The 22,873-nt window shown below is 45.4% G+C and overlaps 1 protein-coding gene across 1 annotated transcript; it reads left to right on the top strand.

The window, feature by feature from the left end:
• Positions 1-9,296: 9,296 nt before the first annotated feature.
• Positions 9,297-14,652, top strand: RPS4X (ribosomal protein S4 X-linked). The gene is made up of 7 exons (NM_001252042.1): positions 9,297-9,337; positions 10,298-10,375; positions 10,886-11,066; positions 11,426-11,523; positions 12,758-12,929; positions 13,874-14,031; positions 14,486-14,652. The coding sequence occupies exons 1-7, from the start codon at positions 9,335-9,337 to the stop codon at positions 14,585-14,587; spliced, it is 792 nt and encodes a 263-aa protein (NP_001238971.1). The 5' UTR covers positions 9,297-9,334; the 3' UTR covers positions 14,588-14,652.
• Positions 14,653-22,873: the final 8,221 nt, after the last annotated feature.

Below are 22,873 nucleotides of genomic sequence, written 5' to 3'. Positions count from 1 at the left end.
AAAGTTGAACAGAGATTACCAGGGGCTGGGGGCAGAAGGGAAAAGGGAACAACTGTTTATTTTTTTTTAAGACTTTATTTATTTATTCATGAGAGACACAGAGAGAGAGAGAGAGAAAAGCAGACACACAGGCAGAGGGAGAAGCAGGCCCCATACAGGGAGTCCGACGTGGGACTCGATCCAGGGTCTCCAGGATCACACCCTGGGCCGAAGGCAGGCCCTCAACCACTGAGCCACCCGGGCGTCCCAGAACAACTGTTTAATGTACACAGAGTTTCTGTTCAGAAAGTTGAAAAAATTCTGGAAATGAATAGTGGTAATGGCTGTACAACATTGTGAACATACTTAATGCCACTTAATTCTGCACTTAAAAATGGCCAAAATGGTAAATTTTTTGGTGTGTGTATTTTACCACAATAAAAAGAAAATTAAAAGAAAGAAAGAAAGAAAGAAAGAAAGAAAGAAAGAAAGAAAGAAAGAAAGAAAGAAAGAAAAAGAAAAAGAAAATTAAATTAAAAAGACAGATCTTAACATGTGGAGCAACTGGAACTCTCATAACTGCTAACGGGAATGTGAAATAATACAACCACTTTGGAAAACTGGCGATTTTAAAAAAGATTTTATTTATTCATTCATGAGAGACACAGAGAGAGGCAGAGACATAGGCAGAGGGAGAAACAGGCTCCCTGCAGGGAGCCTGATGCAGGACACAACCGCAGGACCCTGGGATCAGGACTGGAGCCAAAGGCAGATGCTCAACCACAGAGCCACCCAGGGGTCCCAGTTTGGTGACTATTTAAAAAGTTAGATATGCATTTATCATATGACTTAGCCATTCCACTCATAGGTATTTGCCAAGAGAAATGAAAATATTTGTCTATAAAAAGACTTATATAGAAATGTTGATAGCAGAGGCAGCCCCGGTGGCCCAATAGTTTGGTGCCGCCTTCGGCTCAGGGTCTGATCCTGGAGACCTGGGATCGAGTCCCGCATCGGGCTCCCTGCATGGAGCCTGCTTCTCCCTCTGCCTGTGTCTCTGCCTCTCTCTCTGTGTGTCTGTCATGAATAAATAGAATCTTAAAAAAAAAAAAGAAGAAGAAAGAAAGAAATGTTCATAGCAGCTTTCTTTGTAATCGCCCCAAACTGGAAACAACCCGAATGTCTATCCATAGGTGAATGGATGAGCTCATTGTGGTATACCACACAATGAAGCACTACTCAGCGATAAAACAATAAACTATTGATACGTGCAACAACATGGATGAATCTAAAAATAATTATACAGAGTGAAAGATGATAGACAAAAATAGAACATACCGTAAGATTTCCACTTCTTTAAAATTCTATAAAATGCAAATTAATCTGTAGTGACAGAAAGCAGATCAGGAACTGCCTAGGAATGCAGGGGGAGGGGCTAGAGTGAGGGATTACAAAGTAATGGGAGGAAACTTTCAAGGATGATGAACATGTTCTTTATCTCAGTTGTGATGGTTCTGTTGAGTAGGGTATATATGTCCACCAAAATTTGTCAAACTGTATACTTGATTTTGTTTTAAAGACTTATTTATTGGGGCACCCGGGTGGTTGAATCCGTTAAGTGTCTGATTTCTGCTCTGGTCATGATCCTGAGGTCCTGGGATCAAACCCTGCAGCCAGGTCCCTGCTCAACAGGAAACCTGATTCTCCCTCTGCCTCTGCCCTTCCCCCCCCCCCCCCCCCGCACCCTCCACTTATGCGCTTGCTCTCTCTCTCTCTCACTCTCTCTGAAATAAATAGAGTGCGCTAGCAGAAGTAGACGGAGAGAGAATCCCAAGTAGACTCTATACTGAGCAAGGAATCCCATGCAGGCCTCGATCTCACAACCCTGAGAAATCACCACCTGTGTGGAGATCACTGACTGTGCTACCCAGGCGCCCCCAAACTGTACACTTTAGATATGTGCCATTTATTTTATGTCAATTATTCCTCAACAAAGCTGTTTAAAAAAAGGGATCCCTGGGTGGCGCAGCGGTTTGGCGCCTGCCTTTGGCCCAGGGTGCGATCCTGGAGACTAGGGATCGAATCCCACATCGGGCTCCCGGTGCATGGAGCCTGCTTCTCCCTCTGCCTGTGTCTCTGCCTCTCTCTCTCTCTCTCTGTGACTATCATGAATAAATAAATAAAATCTTAAAAAAAATTTTTAAAAATTTAAAAAAAATAAGTTTAAGAAGGGAGTAGCCTGGGCGGCCCAGGGGACTCAGCGCTTCAGCACCTGCCTTCAGCCCAGGGCATGATCACGGAGACCCCGGATCGAGTCCCACATCGGGCTCCCTGCATGGAGCCTGCTCCGTGTGTGTGTGTGTGTGTCTACCATGAATAAATAAATAAATAAAATTTAAAAAAAAGAAGGGAGTAGCCAGAAGTGGTCAGGGGAGAACTGGAGTACTGATCCATCCACTGATTGATTCACTACTATGTCCAATGCACTTGATACACCATCCCTGATCCTTACAACCACCTGAAGAGGAAGGATTGTTATTCTTATTTTCTGAAAGGAACCTGTAGTTCAGAGAAGTGAAGCCACTTGCTCAAGCACACACGGAGACAGACCCAAATTGTGCTCTTTCCACTCTGCCTTACTGTGTCCCAGCAATGTGAGAAATGGAGGAGTAGGCTGTGCTGGCTCATTGATTGCTGACAATTAGTGGATCAGGGAATATGAGACATGAAGGGCTACTCTTAAGATGGGGAGGGAGGGGTTTGGACTGCTCCACTCATAGCATCACTTATGACCATGAACCACTCATACACATCCCTTCCCTATGGTAATCTGGAACAGGATACTGAGGACTCGTGTCTCAGTTCTTTCCTCACCATAGACTTCATCTCCCAAGCCCTTATAGAAAATAGAACCATGTACTATATGATTTCATTTAATGCTAAAGCTGTTCTTAGGATACAACAGAGAAGAGAAAGATCATTCAATACACTGCAATGAGAAAATTGGTTAGCCACCTGGGGAGAAATAGAATTTTTTCTTTTTATTTATTCTATTTGTCTTTATCAACCCCAAGTTGATACAGAATTAAATATATGCTACTAAATAGAATTGAGTATTTAGCAGATCTTTGAACTGATGGTAATCTTCTAAGCTTTGAATTGACGAGAAGAAATTGCAGGAGAAAAGATCGATAGATTTAGTTATATAAAATTTTGAGGGGCTCCTGTATGGCTCAGTCAGTTAAGTGTCTGCCTTTGGCTCAATTTGTGATCCTGGAATACTGGGATCAAGTCCCAGGATTGAGTCCCACATCAGGATCTCTGCTCCCTGGGAAGCCTGGTTCTCCCTCTGCTTCTCTCTTTCTGTCTCTGTCTCTCATGAATAAATAGTCTTTAAAAATATATCTAGGGATGCCTGGGTGGCTCAGCGGTTGAGCGTCTGCCTTTGGCTCAGGGCGTGATCCTGGGGCTCTGGGATCGAGTCCCACATTGGGCTTCCTGCATGGAGCCTGCTTCTCCCTCTGCCTATGTCTCTACCTTTGTGTGTGTGTGTCTTTCATAAATAAAATCTTTTTAAAAATCTAAAAATATTTTGAAACTCTGTATATCGAAAAATATAACCAAAAGGAAAATAACCAAATAGTAAAAATATCTGCCTCAAATACAACAAAAGATGAACTTTCATGTTTTGTAGAGCGTTCATGCAAATCAATCAGAAAAACACGTCCCCTAAAGATAAATGGGCAGAGATACTTCACACAAGTGGAAATGGAATGGGTAAGTACACATATGCCAAAATGTTCAACCTCACAAGTGATTCTTTTAAAGATTTATTTATTTATTTATTTATGATAGACAGAGAGAGAGAGAGAGGCAGAGACACAGGAGGAGGGAGAAGCAGGCTCCATGCTGGGAGCCCGATGCGGGACTCGATCCCAGGACTCCAGGATCACACCCTGGGCCAAATGCAGGCACTAAACCGCTGAGCCACCCAGGGATCCCCTCACAAGTGATTTTTTAAGTGCAAATTAAAACGATTGCATAAGTAAAAATGAAAAATAAGTAATTACCAGGCTAGCATGAGTATAGCATAATTGCAAGGCTCTTCTGAGAAAAGTTTTTGGCAATACACGTACACTACTGCAAAGTGTTCAGACTCTTAATGTAACGCTCCTTCTCTGACAGTTATTGCCAACCACTCTTGTGGACTAAGCACAGACCCACCAGTTCTCCCAAATGTAAGTCCTCAGTCCAGACCACACACCTGAGCTCAGACCTGTGTCTATAAGCCATCTCCAATCTGATGTCCTCCTCCCCGGCTGTGCATCTCACTCACACCAAGAATACCTCTTTCTTTTTCCTAGTGGAGTCACCAAACCATAAACCTGAGAGTCATCCTTTTTTTTTAAGATTTTTATCTATTTATTCATGAGAGACAGAGAGAGAGAGGCAGAGACACAGGCAGGCTCCATGCAGGGAGCCTGATGTGGGACTCGATCCTGGGACTCCAGGATCAAGCCCTGGGCTGAAGGCAGGCGCTAAACCACTGAGCCACCCAGGGATCCCCACCTGGGAGTCATCCTAATTACCTCTTTGTCCCTCACTCCTGCACATTCATCTTTTGCATCAGATCCTTCCAATACTCCATTTGCAATGTCTTTTGAATCTGCCTCTTCCTCCTCCCTGCAGTCACAGATATGGGTCTCACCTGCTGTTTCTTGCTCATATAGTTGAAATAGCCCTAACCCATCCCCTCCAAGCCACTGACACTTGCTTCAAGCTATTCTTTAAAAAAAATTATTTATTTATTTATTTATTTGAGAAAGAGAGTGAGAGAGAACAAACACGGGGAGCAGCAGAGGGAGAGGGAGAAGCAGACTCCGTCCTGAACAGGGAGCCTGATGTGGGGCTGGATCCCAGGACCCCGGAATCATGACCTGAGCTCAAGGCAGACGCTTAACTGACTGAGCCACCCAGGTGCCCCTCCTTCAAGCCATTCTACAGGGAGCAGTCGGAGTTATCCTTATAAAATACAAAGCTGATTCTGTGTCATCCTTCAAACCTTTCAACGCCCCCTGCCTCATTGTATACCTACAGGCTAAAGTCCAAGATTCTTTTCTTTTTTTTTTTTAATTTTTATTTATTTATGATAGTCACACAGAGATAGAGAAAGAGGCAGAGACATGGGCAGAGGGAGAAGCAGGCTCCATGCACCGGGAGCCCGACGTGGGATTCGATCCCAGGTCTCCAGGTTCGCACCCTGGGCCAAAGGCAGGCGCCAAACCGCTGCGCCACCCAGGGATCCCCTAAAGTCCAAGATTCTTAAGATTCAGCAGCACTCTGTATTCCCGACTGCCTCACCACCATCTTTTCTCTGGTGAGCTTCTCCTGATTTTCCATCCTCTCCTCCTCACTTGCCTCTCCCATTGAGAGCCAGAACTAGATCTTAATCATTTCTGCATCCCTGGTTGGTAACACTGAGGTTGACACAGAGTAGGTGCTCAATAAATGTTGGGTGAAGAAGTGGATTTAGTCTAAAGAACTCATTCGACAGAAGCAAAAAGCTAAGAAGGAAATGGTTCACTATAACAGCATTCATAATGAAGAAAAAGTGCAGAAAACAATGTTCAACAACAGAAAACTTTTATTAATTATGGGACATCCATTTAATGGAATATGATGCAGCCGTTAAAATACTAATTATGAAGATTATGTAGCAAGTCGGAAAGTGTTTATTATATAGTAAAAGCAGAATACAAAATGGTCTGTATGCTAGGACTTAAATTATGTAAAAGTATGCATGCACACAAACCGATCGGAATGAGAACAGGAAAAGGAACAAATGAATACAGATGATGTGTCTAGGGTGTTGGGGGAGGTACTGTTTGTGATTTTCTTAAGCTCTTTGCAAATTCCCCTCATTGTTGTTAGAATGTCTTTGTGCATAAATACAAATTGACAGAGGGAAATATATATATATATACCGAGAAAGGTACTTTGATTCCCCTCAAGTCCTTTGACAAGCCTTAGTACAAACCATGAACCTGGGAGGTCAGAGACTGGCTCCCAACCCGCCAGTCTGGCCCCCACCCCTAACTGACCATGTGATCCTGCTTAGGTAAGATCTGCAGCTCTTACCTAATTTACTTACCCCATTTCTCCTGCCCTCTCTGGCTGGAAGTCCCATGGTTATTCCTCACTCCCAAATCAACTCCCATCATTTCTGTTAGCTATACCACTATCTCCCCAATGATCTCAGACCGAAAACCTCAGAAACCACTGTCCATTCTTTGCCTCATCACCTTCACTCTTTCTAATCCCCACCTCCAATCAATTGCCCCTTCCTTCCAATAATCATTTATAGCATGCTTTACTATGGGCCTAGTTTTATACAAAGAGGAATCTAGTGAACACTCCTAGTGAACAGTGTGTGGTTTAGAAGAGCCACAATTGGGGATCCCGGGGTGGCTCAGCGGTTTAGCGCCTGCCTTTGGCCCAGGGCGCGATCCTGGAGTCCCGCAATCGAGTCCCACGTCGGGCTCCCTGCATGGAGCCTGCCTCTCCCTCTGCCTGTGTCTCTGCCTCTCTCTCTCTATGTCTATCATAAATAAATAAAATCTTTTTTTTTAATTTTTGTTTATGATAGTCACAGAGAGAGAGAGAGAGAGAGAGGCAGAGACACAGGCAGAGGGAGAAGCAGGCTCCATGCACCGGGAGCCTGACGTGGGATTTGATCCCGAGTCTCCAGGATCACGCCCTGGGCCAAAGGCAGGCGCTAAACCGCTGCGCCACCCAGGGATCCCAATAAATAAAATCTTAAAAAAAAAAAAAAAGAATAGCCACAATTTTTTTTCTCTATTGCACCTCTGCAGACTGCTGAGGGGTCAACTCTCAGAAGTCGAGTCTCAGAGAGGAGTCACATATAAAATGGGACCTTGTGAGGGCAACCCCGGTGGCGCAGCGGTTTAGCGCCGCCTGCAGCCCAGGGCATGATACTGGAGTCCCGGGATCGAGTCCCACGTCAGGCTCTCTGCATGGAGCCTGCTTCTCCCTCTGCCTGTGTCTCTGCCTCTCTCTCTCTGCATCTCTATGAATAAATAAATAAAATCTTTAAAAAAATAAAATGGGACCTTGTGAATAATGAGCTTGACCACGGTGGGAGGAGTTCAGGCACAGGCTGGACACTCTTGGGGACAGTGTAGCAAGACTTAGGTAGAATAAGTGGGATGTTGACTCAATTTATTTATTCAACAGGTACTTGCCGAGTGCCGGACACAGGGCAAAAGTTCTCTGTTAGGTGGCAAAGGGCCTGCCCAGATGAATTAGGACAGTCTCTGTTATGGAGATTATGGAGATGCTCAGAGTCTAACAGAGGACAGACAAGGACACTACTCATTACAACCCAAAATGTTAAATTCTGTCATGGAGTCTGAACAAAAGGCTCTGGGGCAGAAGAATGTGGGATTGATCCTGCTTGAGGGGGCTGCAGGCTTACAGAGCCAGGACTTGAGCTGTTCTATATCTCCAAGGCTGAGGAGTGGGATATCTGTGGCAGTTCCAAGCTGAGGAATCATCAGGCCCACAGGCAGGAGGCTTGAAAAGAGGTAGCTTTCTGAGAGCAGGAAGTAGTTTGGAGTGGTTTAATCTTTGAGTCTTAGGATGGGGGAAGGGAGCAATGAGTGTCCAGGCACAGTAGGCAGCAGGTGACAGGTGCAGAGATCTGACAGACCAGGCGGGAGCACCAAGGGCAGTTTCAAAGTAGGAAAGTAGTGTGATTAGATCTAAGGTTTAGTGAGATAACCAGATAGTCTCTAATGTCTCCTCTCTTCCCTGAGACTTTATGATATGTGGCAAAAGTGTGGTACAGGAAGTTAGGGGCAGGGTGCCAAGGTTCAAGGAAAGATCCTACCCTCCTGCCCCCTACACTGCACCCCCTCAGCCATCTGTGAGAAGCAAGAGAGAATAAAAATGTTTGTTCTTCCTGGGGTACCTGGATGGCTCAGCTGGTTGAGCCTCTGACTCTTGATTTTTTTTAAGATTTTATTTATTTATTCATGAGAGAGAGAGACAGAGACAGAGAGACAGAGACAGAGGCAGAGGGAGAAGCAGGCTCCATGCAGGGAACCCGATGTGGGATTCGATCCCCAGGATCATGCCCTGAACTGAAGGCAGATAAACGCTCAACCGCTGAGCCACCCGGCTTCCCTGACTCTTGATTTCTTTTTTTTTTAAGATTTTATTTATTTATTCATGAGAGACACAGACAGAGAGAGAGAGGCAGAGACACAAGCAGGCTCCACGCAGGGAGCCTGGCATGGGACTCCATCCCGGGTCTCCAGGATCTGGCCCTGGGCTGAAGGCGGCGCTAAACCGCTGAGCCACCCGGGCTGCCCTGACTCTTGATTTCTGCTCAGGTTTTGATCTCAGGGTCCTGGGATGGAGACACTCATTGGGCTCCATGCTCAGCACAGAGTGGGCTTGGGATTTTCTCTCTCCCTCTCCCTCTTCCTCTGCTCCTCCCCTTGCTCTCTCTCTCTCTCTCTCTCAACAATCTGCCAAATAAATAAGTAAATATCTTTTTAAAAATGTTGGTTCTTTCCGACTTATAGTGTGGGCAGGCTGGCTGGCTCAAGGGAACTCGGAAAAAGGGAAAAAGTATGTTTAAGTATTAATAGGGGTGCCTCATTGGCGGGTAGGTTGCGCGTCTGCCTTAGGCTAGGGTCCTGATCCCTGGGTCTTGGGATGGAGCCCTACTGCTCAGTGGGGGGAGCCTGCTTCTTCTCGGCCTCTGCTCCCCCTGCTTGTGCGCGCGCGCGTGTCCTCTCCATCAAATAAATAAATATTTTTAAAAAGATTTAATATTGGGCAGCCCCGGTGGCACAGTCCCACATCGGGCTCCCTGCCTGGAGCCTGCTTCTCCCTCTGCCTGTCTCTCTCTCTCTCTCTCTCTGTCCCTCATGAATAAATAAATCTTAAAAAAAAGAATATTAAATATCTTTTAATATATATTATACTGATTCTACAATTGTGTGTATGTGGGACTTTAGGTAGCCTCACTTTGCCCTGTCCTTCACGGCAGGGACCATATTCCAGCAGCTAACGCTGAAATCAGGCGCGCACCGGAGGCGCGCAACAAATGTTGCTGGGGGGGCGGGGGCTGGAAGAAAAGAGTGAGAAAATTGCCCAAGCTTCGGCCCTATGACCTCCCACCAGTAGGTGGCAAGATAAAATCCTGGTGTGCCGCGCAAGGGCGGAACTGGGCGGAGCGTTGAAGGCTCCAGCGCGCGCGCAGCCTCTGACCCTCTTTTCTCGTGTACCGGAAAGAGGCGGTCCTCTTTTCGTGCCTAGCGCAGCCATGGTAAGGAGGTTTCTTCGGGAGCTCTCGGGGTCCATCAGCTTCCATCCTTCCAGGGCTGGGGGTTCCCAGGGCTCCGGGGTTCATGCAGAGGGTGGCCGGGTGGAGGCAAAGGGACTGCAGCCTGCGAGTTGGCCCAGGAGAGCGAGGGCGAGTACCGGCCCCGGAGCAAGGGGAAATCGGAGCGGCTGGCGGGAAGGCCTCGGTGTCTGGCCCGGCCACGCCCGACCACGCATCCTGTGACCCTAGGAGGGACAGTTTTCACCGGCTTGAGCCGCGCGGGTAGGCGGGATGGGCAGGTGATGGGCCCGGGGTGAGTGGGCACCGCTTACGTTGGACCAAGAACTCTTAGTTGCTTTTTTTTTTTTTTTTTTTTTGGTACGGCCTGACTTGACGTAGTGTGACTGGTAAGCATGTGTACATAGTGTTAAAGTGCTTCCTTTTATTAAAGTGAAAGCGGCTCGGCTTTTGCCCCCTAGAGTACAAGGGAGTAGCCATTGGCAGGCACGTGGTTCTGAGAAAAGCAGGTCGATCTCGGCGCAACTTCCTATGTGATTGAGTAACCAGTAGGAGCACGGATTGGGCTCTTGGCCTTTTCTGTTGCTGGCTCGCTCCGTGACCCAAGGTCCAGCCCCTGACTATTTTGCCAAAATACTTTTCTTAGGAAAGACCGCGTTGAGAAGCGGACACATTTTAAGGGGTAGCTTGAAACTACTTCGAAGAGCCCTCAAATAGAGAGTAATAAGTGTTCTCTGTCCAGTGAGGGGGAGAGAGGTTACAGTCGATGGAGCCTGTAGTATTTGCTAGGTAACTGTATACCCCACGCTTTTAACATTGTACACATTTTGCTAGAGAGAAAACAGACTCACTTGTTTCAAGAAGTTGAAGTCGTAAACTATTCTTGAAACCACCTGTAACCATTTTAGCAGCAATGAAACTTAAACCCCTGAAACTCTCCTTCAGGCTCGTGGTCCCAAGAAGCATCTGAAGCGTGTAGCAGCTCCAAAGCACTGGATGCTGGATAAACTGACCGGCGTGTTTGTAAGTATCCTATTGTGAGCATATCTAGTAAATTCTAAATGTCTTAAGAGACACTTTCCTTTTCCCATTTTGATAGAGATCTGCTTTGACACCTTCAGGGGCCTGTTTTATAGTCTTTTATGTACCCAGGCATCCCTGATTACTATATCCATAGCTTATTTGGGGACAGAACTATGGGAAAAGTCTTGTCTTACTCTGCTTTTGAAGGCCTTGTGCTGTCTACCTGCACCCCACCTCACTCTTAATAGCTCTCATTTATTCCCCGTACCACATAGAAGATGGACTCCGAACTGAAATGTTCTTAATGGCTCTGGACCGCTGAAGGGAAAAAATGCTAATAAAGCTTTAAAGTCTGAAGTAATTTAACAATTTTTGAACACCTGGTTTACCCAAGTTCTGGGGCCGATGTACAGTCTGGTGCCTAGTTGAGGAGTCTCAGGCCGTAGGAAGTAGGTTTGCGTGAATCCCAACAGTAGTTAAAGCTTTTTTCTTTCCCCCATCATTTTACAGGCCCCTCGCCCATCTACTGGCCCCCATAAGCTGAGAGAATGTCTTCCTCTCATCATTTTCCTAAGGAACAGACTTAAGTATGCCCTAACAGGGGATGAAGTGAAGAAGATCTGTATGCAGCGTTTTATTAAGATTGATGGCAAGGTCCGAACTGATATCACCTACCCTGCTGGTTTTATGGGTAAGTGGTTAGTGGTGGGCCCATGGTGCTGGTTCCTTTTTATTGATTTCCCTTCCTCTCCAAAATGGTGATCATATTGAATATCGGTGGGCTTTTAATCAGTTGCTGGAGTAAAGCATGACCTTCCACTTAAGCTTTTTGCTGACCAAGTATAGGGCTGTATATAACCAGGAAGCGGTTCTCAAAACCAAATTCGAATTCACTTTCAATTTTACATATCAAACACGGGGTTTTGAAACCTTAAAAGATGAGCTGGCTGTGATCATTAGTCTTAGGAATTCTTGTTGGTATCAAAATGGAAAGCGGGGGGGGGGGGAGAGTAGTGGCTTTATAGTAACCCTAGTTACTGTTGATATCAGATGTCATCAGCATTGACAAGACTGGGGAGAATTTCCGTCTAATCTATGACACCAAGGGTCGCTTTGCTGTTCATCGGATTACACCTGAGGAGGCCAAGGTGAGTGTTGCAAACAGGCTGGGCCTTCATTCAGTAAAGTCACTTGGTTCTAAGTGACAGCCTGGATTGAGTATATGGAGTGGTCCATTGCAGTGAGATGGGTAGATCTTAATGACTTAACAGTCTTAATACCTGAAAATAGCCAGTTCACAGTTTGGGATTCTCTTGTATATGCAATTTTATGTCCTCAAAAGTCCTACCAATCGTTGTATCACTGTCCATTCCTGGATATCTAATAATTGGCCCCCAATTGAAGTTAACACCTTCAACATTGTGTTTTGATGCAGAAATAAATTCCAGTTTAACAGTGGCTTCCAGGTTGACTTTTAGAAGCAAGGAAAGTAATGGAAAATTTATTAGTGCCTGAAGTGCCTTTAAGTATAAGGGACCGGGAAAACCAATACTAGTCCAATCTGATTGGCCCTTTATCATGTCTCCATTTGTGGGTCTAGCTTTACTCTGGAGAGAGGAAAGGTGTTAATGGAGGAGACTGATCCCCCTTGGGGCATTTAAGATAGTTCAAAAAAAAGATTGCAGACATTTAATCCAGTTTGTTGTGGTTTTACAGAAAAGTTTAAGACCCCTTCAGTTATTGGCTATAAATGAGGGTTAATTCAATTGCATGATTCGGCTCCTAATTGCCTTAGCTGCCTTATTATCAGCAGGCTGGAGGACATGTCCAATGGCATCAAAGTGATTTGATTTATTTGGAGAGGTAGGTGGTCAGGGAGTAAAAGTCCAAGGTTGAAATGTTTTGTGTGAAATGTTTGTTGATTAGGGGAACTGGTAATACAATTGCAGTTTGTGAGGCAAAATTCAACTGTGTGATAGAAGGAGCCACCAAATAGCACTTGTTAGGGGGCTGATGCGGAGAAGTTGGAAGAATTCAGGGGACCTGGGAGGCTGACACAGCCTCGGGAAAGAAGGGTGATCAGCTCACTCGCTGAAGGAATCTCCCTGTTGTGGGACCTTGGATGCCTTGGACTTGGACATACAAAGAAAACCTGTAACAGGAAGAATACCTTAGAGAGGGACAGCATAAGAGAAATTGAGGGTGGGAAGTCCAGTCCATTCAGTAGTTTGGGAAACGAGCATTTCCTGTGTGGCTGTTGCCTTTAGCTGCTAATTGAATTTCTAACCCAGTGACTTGCAGTTTTGAAACTACTGTTTCATACATTTCTGGAGCATGTGGTGCATGTGAGCTGAATTAAATGAGGCTAACTTACGTTTCCAGTATAAGTTGTGCAAAGTGAGAAAGATCTTTGTGGGAACAAAAGGAATCCCTCACCTGGTGACTCATGATGCTCGCACCATCCGCTATCCTGATCCCCTCATCAAGGTGAATGATACCATTCAGATTGATTTGGAGACTGGAAAGATTACGGATTTCATCAAGTTTGATACTGGTAAGCAAGGCTCAGTGCAACCTGGGCATTTTCATGAAAGCCCAGGTATAAGAACTATTCTTTGCTTCTCTCCCATTAAATTAAATTAAATGAGAATTTAATCAAGCTTTAGGACTTAACTTGTATGGGGCCTGGCTACAGGGTTTGGTTTTGTTTTGAGCTCTCCTCGGTGATTCTGATGTGACCTAATTAGCAACCAAAACTAGAGGTCTTTTGATGTGGTAAAAGGTCAGGAAGGGGGCAACTTGTGAAGTTTTAAGAAATGTGCGGGAATGTGTTAAACCTTAATTGTGTGTCATCAGCATGGCTTTGTAGTGGTAGTAAGGGTTAGAGATAGGGATGTGTTCTGAATGGGGGAAGGAGTGGCTTTGATGAGGTGTGAGGGGTTGAACAGATTTCTGTTGGATGGAGGGCAGAAACAAATGCCCAGAGTCTCTGCTCCAATACCCAGGTATATGGTGTGTTCACTTCCAGAAGCCCAAATGCTCAGAATATTCTGAGTGGCTGAGATGAGCCTATTACAAGACACCTCAGATCTCCTCTAGAGGTCTCAAAACTTCCCTATCTGTAAATGCTTGAGGGCTAGGCAGGAAGGTGCCCAAAAAGCAAGCCACCCTAATTGTGCTACAGCTCTTAGTCACTTGGGCACCATCCTCAACTTCTGTGAGCAACTGCAGCAGAGAATTGGGCCTTGGAACCGAACAACCTAGGCAAAACATGGTGACCTGGAGAGGTGTGTTTGATGGAGCTTAGACTTTAAGGGGGGAGGGGGAGATGCAGGGCAAATCCTAAGAGGGCCCTGAGTGCTTGCTTGGCTAACAGATTTCCATAGAAGTAAATTCAAATGAGAGAACTTTGTTTTAGGCCTATCTCTGGTCATTCATCACATCGGGTTATAGATTGGCATGGTGCCTTGCCCTGAGCAGATTGCTTCTTCTCTCTAGGTAATCTGTGTATGGTGACTGGAGGTGCCAACCTGGGAAGAATTGGTGTGATCACCAACCGAGAGAGACACCCTGGTTCTTTTGATGTAGTTCACGTGAAAGATGCCAATGGCAACAGCTTTGCCACCCGACTCTCCAACATTTTTGTTATTGGCAAAGTAAGTCCGGGTTTCCCTTCTCTAGCCCAGGGAAACCTGTAAATGTAGGTACTGCTGGGAGTGTAGCACCTGGCTCCTGGCTGGCTTTTGAAAAGTACCAGTAATGAAGTGAATATGCCTTACACTGTGGTTCTTCCAATTAGTGCCTGGGGGTTGGGGAGACTAGTGGTCAGCCTCGGACACTACTTAGTAATTGTAAGTCATTAACTACGAAGGACATTAAAATAATTCACATCTACGTGTATAGGCAGCAAGTTTAATAGGGTGGCCCCAGCAGCCCAGACAGTGGATATTTCTCATAAGCCAGCATCTAAAGGTCTTAGGACTGCCTGGCTGTTGCTTAATGTTCTCAGGCCTCTGTTTCTTTAAATGAGAGGACAAATAGAGCACATGCCAAGCTGCTAATGGGAGTTAGTGTGTGGTGGGTCTTGACACTCCTTGTTCTCTCCTCCAGGGCAACAAACCATGGATTTCTCTTCCCCGTGGAAAGGGTATCCGCCTCACCATTGCTGAGGAAAGAGACAAGAGACTGGCAGCCAAACAGAGCAGTGGGTAAAATGGTCCCTGGGTGACGTGATTGGAAGTCTTTATACTTAATTAAAGATTCTACAGCACGCTAAATGTCTCATGGTGTTTGTTGTGGTCTGGGTTGGGGTTTTGTTTTCTTTTACAGTTGCCTACTTGCCTACTGTTTTATTTCTAACATGAAAAGTAGATTGAATCCTCCAGCAGGCTTGGGCATTCTGTGATGGAGGTCTTCCTGTGAGTGGTTTGGGTTTTTTTTGTTTTGTTTTGTTTTGTTTTGGCTGGACTTGGGCAGTGGGAGGGAGAACACACCAGACTTAAGGAGCAGCAACTAACCCAGGAGGGGGGAGAGCCCAGATTGTTGGCCATAACTCCTCTGTACTGTTGACTCTTCACTTGGAAAAAAAAAAATCGATACCCTCCTTCCCCTGGTTCATCTGTTTTTTATTTTTATTTATTTATGATAGTCACACACAGAGAGAGGCAGAGACACAGGCAGAGGGAGAAGCAGGTTCCATGCACCGGGAGCCCGACATGGGATTCGATCCCGGGTCTCCAGGATCGCGCCCTGGGCCAAAGGCAGGCGCCAAACCGCTGTGCCACCCAGGGATCCCTCATCTGTTTTTTAGAGCAAGGTGAAGCAGTGGGAGAGAATCTTCAGCAGACTCCCCACTAATCATGGAGCCAGATGTGGGGCTTGATGTCATGACCCTGAGATCATGACCTGAGCAAGTCACCCAGGTGCCCCTTGCCCACCAATCTTTTCCCAAGGTTTATTTTAGAGGTGGAGGAGGGGCAGGGAGAGAATTCTTAGACTCCCTGTCCAGCACAGGGCCTGCTCTGGGACTCCCAGGGCTTGCTCTTAGGACCTTGAGATGATGACCTGAGCCTAATCAAGCTTAGGCTGTTGAGCCACCCAAGTTCCCTGCCCACCAATCTTAAGAATTGTCCTTGCTGCGAGGGGCCAGCTCTCTTCCTTTTTCCCTATAAGGCAAGTCTGCTAAAAAGCCTCTTTACCTCCTATAGCAGGGCTTGTCAACCTTCATATTCTTGGTCCAGATAACTTGTGGGTGGCTGTCCTGTATATTGGGAGATAAACAGCATCCCTGGCCTCCAACCACAAGGTTAAAGCATGCCTTCCTCTTCCACCCAGTTGTGATAATGTAACAAAGTAACTCTTGATGTAGCCAGATCCCTCCTGAGGAGCAAAACTGGTCTTGTGTCTCACCATCACTGTTGGTTTTTTTTTTGGATTTGATTTATTCATGAGAGATCAGGAGAGCTAGGCAAAGACATGGGAGAGGGAAAAGCAGGCTCCCCATGGGGAGCCCAGTGTGGGACTCATCCTGGAACTCTAGGATCATGCCCTGAGCTGAAGGCACTCAACCACTGAGCCACCCGGGTGTCCCTCACAATTGCTTGAACATCTTGTTGCAGACCTAACTTACTAAATGATTCCACCATGACAAGTTTTCAGATAAAAAGGCCATTTGGACTTTATTTTTTTAGATTTTGTTTGAGAGAGTGAGCATGAATGGGAGAGGAGACAGAAGAAGACTCCCCGTGGAGCAGGGAACCCATTGGGCTAGATCCCAGGATCCCAGGGATCATGACCTGAGCTGAAGGCAGACACTTAACCAACTGAGCCCCCCGGGGCCGCCCCCCGTTTTGGGCATCTTTATCTGAAGCATGATGAGCCTGGGTAAGTTCACTTCACATGTTTAACTTGGCGCACACAATGGTCCTCCCAGGTGCCCAGGTCTGTGGTCTGACAGAAGGAGGTATGCTGAAGACCTGTGGCTTGCAGTGTCTCCACCCCAGCTGGATCTTGGGCTTGGAGTTAGCCACAGGTGCAAACTGAAAAGCTAAAGGAGGGATCAGCTAAAGGACTCCTGAGGGAGTCTTCCAAGCCGATTTGGTCTCACAGGGCTTCTCTGCCCTTCATTTTGCAAACTCCAAAGCACGACTGGCTGGGGCTTGAGAGCAGTCAACCTGAGACCTCAGCAGGAGAAAGGGATTTTTTTCAAGAACAAGTTCCAATCAAATCAAGCCAGAGGGGTGTGATATTGGGCTTGTCAGACATGTTGCTAAAGTGTAATCCTGTGGAGCTCATCCAGATAGGCAGTTCTGATGAGGAGCCAGGCCAGAAGTAATCTGAAGGTGTCCCTTGGGACGCCTGGGTGGGTCAGTGGTTGAGTGGCTGCCTTCGGCCCAGGGTGTGATCCCAGAATTCCGGAATCAAGTCCCGCATTGGGCTTCCTGCAAGGAGCCTGCTTCTCCCTCTGCTTATGTCTCTGCCTTCTCTCTGTGTCTCATGAATAAATAAATAAATAAAATCTTTGAAAAAAATAAAGGTGTCCCTTGAAAAATAGGCTGATGAGACAGTGAAAGGCCAAAGGGCAGGAGTCCTAAATACTGGTGGATTCTCTTGCTGCCACCCTGCTCCCTGCACCCATGGATGTTCTTTTAGAAGTCTCAGCTCTGCAGATGATGGAAATTATTTGAATTTTAGCTAAGGAAGCAAAGCAAATAGGAATGAGAGGCCTCTCAATTGGATCTTTCCACATGGGCAGGGGTTTCCTAGATGCTTCATCAGCCAGCCATCTTGTGCAATGGGGGAATTGGTGTGTTTGGCTGCAGTCTGCTCACATCACAAGTTTTTAAATGCTTTTTTTTAATGCCTCTACACATAAGTATTTTTTCACATTTTTTTTTAAAGATTTTATTTATTTGACAGTGAACAAGAGCATAAGCCAAGGGCATAGAGGAGAAGCAGACTTCCCACTGAGTGGGGAGCCTGACAAGGGGCTTGATCCCAGGACCCCAGGATCATGACCTGAGCCAAAAGCAGATGCTTAACCATCTGAGCCACCCAGGTGCCCCTCAAATTTATAATTCCTGTTAACATGAGTTACCAGAGTTATATTAGTCTCAAGTGTACATACAATATAATGATTCAACAATTCTGTACATCACCTGGTGCTCATCACAATTGCCTTCCCTAATCTCCGTCGCCTATTTAACCCACCCCCTACCTCCCCTCTGGTAACCATCAGTTTGTTCTCTATAGTTAAGAGTTTGTTTCTTGGTTTGTCTCTTTTTTTCTTCCCTTTGCTCATTTGATTTATTTCCTAAATTCCACATGAGTGAACTCAGAGTATTTGTCATTCTCTGACTGGATTATTTTGTTTAGCATTATACACTAGCTCCATCCATGTCATTGCAAATGGCAAGATTTCATTCTTTTTATGGCTGAATAATATTCCATTGTGTATATATACCACATCTTTATCCATTCATCAATCAATGGACACTTGGGCTGCTTCCATATCTTGTCTATTGTAAGAGAGAGAGAGAGGCAGAGACACAGGCAGAGGGAGAAGCAGGCTCCATGCAGGGAGCCCGACATGGGACTCGATCCCGGGTCTCCAGGATCAGGCCCTGGGCTGAAGGCGGCGCTAAACCACTGAGCCACCCGGGCTGCCAAGATAGTTGTATTTTTAACTTTTTGAGGAGCCTCCATACTGTTTTCCAGAGTTGGCTGCACCAGTTTGCCTTCCCACCCACAGTACATGAGGTTTTTTTTCTCTGCATCCTCTCTAACACCTGCAGTTTCTTGTGTTGTTAATTTCTGCCATTCTGACAGGTATGAGGTGATAGCTCATTGTAGTTTTGATTTGCATTTCCCGGATGGTGAGTGATGATGAACATCTTTTCATATATCTACCATTTGGGTGTCTTTGGAGAAATGTCTGTTCTTGTCTTCTGCCCAGTTTTTAATTGGATTAATTGTTTTTTGGGTGTTGAGTTGTCTAAGTTTATATATATATATAAAATATGCTAACCGTTTACTGGATATGCCATTTGCCAATGGCTCCCATTCCATGGGTTGCCTTTTAGTTTTGCTGATTGTTTTCCTTCACGGTGCAGAAGTAAACAACATTTTAAATGTCTTTTTTTTTATTTGTGAAGCTAGTGCAGGAATTTTTTTATTTTTTTTAAAGATTTTATTTATTCATGAGAGACACAGAGAAAGGCAGAAACATAGGCAGAGGGAGATGCAGGACTCCATCCCAGGACCCTGGGATCACAACCTGAACCAAAGGCAGACACTCAAACGCTGAGCTACCCAGGTGCCCCAGGAATTTTTTTATTAAAAAGTAGCCCTAATGTGGGAAAGATTTCCATGCTAACAACCAGGTCATGTGGGTGTACTTAGCCAAAGCAGCTTGTATCATCAGACTGAGCTACAGTTTTCCAAATAAAATTGCTCGTGTGTTTGTAGGGCTTTTGAAGGCTTCCAGTTTGATTCATAAAATCTTAGAGCTGGGGCGGCCCGGGTGGCTCAGCGGTTTAGCACCGCCTTCAGCCCAGGGTCTGATCCTGGAGACCCGGGATCGAGTCCCATGTTGGGCTCCCTGCATGGAGCCTGCTTCTCCCTCTGCCTGTGTCTCTGCCTCTCTCTCTCTCTCTCTCTCTCTCTCTCATTCATGAATGAATAAATAAAATCTTAAAAAAAAATCTTAGAGCTGCAGGGAATCTTAGCGATCATTTCAGCAGGGATGCAGGCAAATGATATTGAGATGAAACTGACTGAAGAAACAGACCTTTACTGGGTTTGGTTTACTTCCCTTGTGCCTTCAGTGGGCTGGGGCTAATGTTCCAGTCAGAGAGTAGCACAGCACAGCTTTGAGAAGAATACAACTAGGATTCATGTAGCACTTTATAGTTTACAAGAGCCATCTTGATTTTTTTTGATATCCAAATCCTGTGTTCCTGCTGCTAAACGAGACATTACAGAGAGAATGATATCCTCCCCACTGCCTCCTGACCGACGCCAGTCAGTTCTATCCATTGTCTTTCCCATCTCAGGTCAGGGCAAACTGTCTTACCAATTACTCAAGCCAAACACTTTGGACACGTCCTTAATCCATCTCCTTTCCTCACACTCCATGTAATTTCATTAGAAAATATCAGGAGTGGAAGGGCACCTGGGTGGCACAGTCAGTTGGGCATCCACCGTCGGCTCCAGTCAGGATCTTAAGAGTCCTGGGATCAGGCTCTGCTCAGTGGGGAGTCAGCTTCTCCATCTCCCTCTATGCTCTTTCTCCCAAGTAAGTAAATAAAAATCTTTTTTAAAATCCCATTGGTTCTACCTTCAAAGTATGTACAGAATTCATGTTTCATGATATTTAGAAATTAATGTTAATTTTTTGTGAGACAATCGTGAAAAGTTTTCCAGAGATACATACTGAAGTATTTATAGAAGAAACCGACAATCTGGAATTTGCTTTAAAATAATCTTGGGGGCAGCCTGGGTGGCTCAGCCATTTAGCGCTGCCTTCGGCCCAGGGCGTTATTCTGGAGACCTGGGATCGAGTCCCACGTCGGGCTCCCTGTGTGGAGCCTGCTTCTCCCTCTGCCTGTGTCTCTGCCCCTTTCTCTCTGTGTCTCTCATGAATAAATAGAATCTAAAATAAAATAATCTTGAGGCGTCTGGGTGGCTCAGTTTGTTAAGCCCCTGCCTTCAGCTCAGGTTGTGATCCCAGGTTCCTGGGATCCGGCCCCACATTGGGCTCCATGCTCAGAGGGGAGCCTGCTTTTCTGTCTCCCCACTGCTTGTGCTCTCTCTCTCTCTCTCTTTCTCTCTCTTTCTTTCTATCAAATAAATAAATGAAATCATGGGATGCCTGGGTGGGTCAGTGGTTGAGCGTCTGCCTTTGGCTCAGGGTGTGATCCTGGAGTCCCTGGAGTCCCACATTAGGCTTCCTGCATGGAGCCCGCTTCTCCCTATGTCTATGTCTCTGCCTCTCTTTCTCTGTGTCACTCACGAATAAATAAATAAAAATTTAAAAAATAAAATCATTTTTATAATGGTTACATGAGGCTCATTACACTAGTTCTACTTCTGTATAGGTTTGACATTTTTCTTTTTTTAAAAGATTTATTTATTTATTCATGAGATGTTCAACTGCTGAGCCACCCAAGCATCCCTGACATTTTTTCATAATAAACTTATAAAGGAACAAATAAATAGTATAGTGTCTGCCCTCTTCCCCACCCCAAGTAATACTGCACTATTTCTTATCACCTGCATTGCTACCACCCTAGTCTGAGGCACCAACAATCTTGTGTACATTACACATTATAGCATTAGCCCCTGACTGGTCTCTCACTTCCAATCTCGACCCAGAGGCCAGAGGGACCCTGTTAAAGTAGGTAAGTCGGGGTGCCTGCCTGGCTCAATCGGTAGAGCATGTGACTCTTGATCTTGGGGTCCTGAGTTCAAGCTTCATGTTGGACACAGAGATTACCTAATTAAAATCTTTTTTAAAAAGTAATAAAGTGTGGGGACGCCTGGGTAGCTCAGCAGTTGAGCACCTGCCTTCAGCCCAGGGCATGATCCTGGAGTCCCGGGATCGAGTCCCACATTGGGCTCCCTACATGAAGCCTGCTTCTCTCTCTGCCTACATCTCTGCCTCTCTATGTCTCTCATGAATAAATAAATAAAATCTTTAAAATAATAATAATAAAGTGTGTTTAGTCAGGTCAGGTCCCTCCTCTGCTCACAGCCCCTGAATGGCTCCTATCTCACTCAGACTAAATGCCACAATCATGAGGCCCTACAAGGCACTCACAACCTGGCCTCTCATTTCATCTACTACTCTTACCCTGGCTCAACCCGTTCCAACCACACTGGCCCCCTTCTCTTTCATGAACACAAGAGGTACTCTCCTCTCTCAGCACCTTTCCCTAATACCATTTTTATATATGTAGTTTATATTATGAACATATTCAAATATATAGAAAAGCCAAAAGAGCAGTACAATGATCATCCATATAGACACCAGCTAGATGCAATAATTAACATTTTGCCATATTTGCTTTATTTCTCTTTGTAGACATACACACACACATCCCTATTTTACCTCTTGAAAGTAAGTCGCAGACATCATGACATTCCATTCCTAGTGCCAAGAGATGGCCAAGGGCTGACTCTCAGGGGCTCCACCCAAAGTTAATTTCCATATTACCTTGGGTACAAACTAGATACTCAAGAGAGATGCTATCTTTTCAGGTAGGACTTTTCTACCCTGAATCAGGGGAATCCACTTATCTGCCCAGATTGTTAGGCTTCAAAAATTCCCCCAAATCAAAGATCAATCCTAAAGTTCAAAGAGAGAGAATGAAAAAGGTTTGATTTGCTCAGGCAGGAGTTTGTGGGTCAATTTCTTCTACCATTGGGCTATGTTTTAAATTTATTTATGAGAGAGACACAGCGAGAGAACATGCACGAGCCTGGGGAGGGGTAGAGAGAGACAGAATCTCCAGCAGACTCCCTGCTAAGCACTGAGTCTGGAGCCAGACACAGGGGCTCAATACAGGGCTCAACATCGAGCTCGATCCCACCATCCTGAGACCATGACCTGAGCTGAAATCAAGAGTCAGTCACCCAACCAATTGAGCCATCCACATGCCCCTACCATTTTGGCTTTTGAGAATGTTGTACTTTTTTTTTAAGATTTTAATTTTATTATTTATTTGACAGAGAGAGAGGAGTATGAGCAGGGCGGGAGGAACAGAGGGACAGGGAGAAGCAGACTCCCCGCTGAGCAGGGAGTCTGACATGGGGCTCAATCCCAGGACCTCTTGATCCTGACCTGAGCTGAAGGCAGAAGCTCAACCAACTGAGCCACCACCCAGGTGCCCTGAATGTTGTAATGTTTAAACAATAATAACAACAACGTTCCCAAGGGACAACAAACATTGTTCAACAACAACATCATCAATAGAAAGAAGAAACTTTCCAAGAGCCAACAATGTTTCAGTGTATTCCTGGGGTTTTCCTAGGGATATACTCATGCATTTTTCTTGGCTTTTCTAAAAATGGTAAACATGTGTAATCAGTGGTGTGGTGGTAAATATTTAACCGCTAACTCCCTAAAAAAATGGGCACATATACATGTTCATAGGTTTATTATAAGTTTCACTGATACAAAGAATGTATGACACAATTTACAAATAATAATGAAATAGGCAATACTCAATTTTTTAAAAGATTTTATTTATTCATGAAAGATACAGAGAGAGAGGCAGAGACATAGGAAGAGGGAGGAGAAGCAGGCTCCACTCAGAGAGCCCAATGTGGGACTCGATTCCTAGGACCCCAGGATCATGCCCTGAGCCAAAGGCAGACACTCAACCACTGAACCACCCAGGTGTCCCATAGGCAATACTCTTTATTGTGAATTCCATATAGTCAGTTGGTTCTCACAGAAAGCTTTCATCGATTTTTGCCAAATTCTTATAGCCATAT

This window comes from Canis lupus, chromosome X (assembly GCF_011100685.1).
Source record: "Canis lupus familiaris isolate Mischka breed German Shepherd chromosome X, alternate assembly UU_Cfam_GSD_1.0, whole genome shotgun sequence".
Taxonomy (NCBI): Eukaryota; Metazoa; Chordata; class Mammalia; order Carnivora; family Canidae; genus Canis; species Canis lupus.
Note: the sequence above shows the minus strand (reverse complement) of the source record. Positions and strands in the feature narration are given on the sequence as shown.

Excerpts from the sequence above, each read along its gene's own strand:
- RPS4X (NM_001252042.1), top strand. Across the intron at positions 12,930-13,873 it reads TTTCATCAAGTTTGATACTG|GTAATCTGTGTATGGTGACT; the intron begins GTAAGCAAGGCT and ends TCTTCTCTCTAG. Across the intron at positions 14,032-14,485 it reads ACATTTTTGTTATTGGCAAA|GGCAACAAACCATGGATTTC; the intron begins GTAAGTCCGGGT and ends TCTCTCCTCCAG.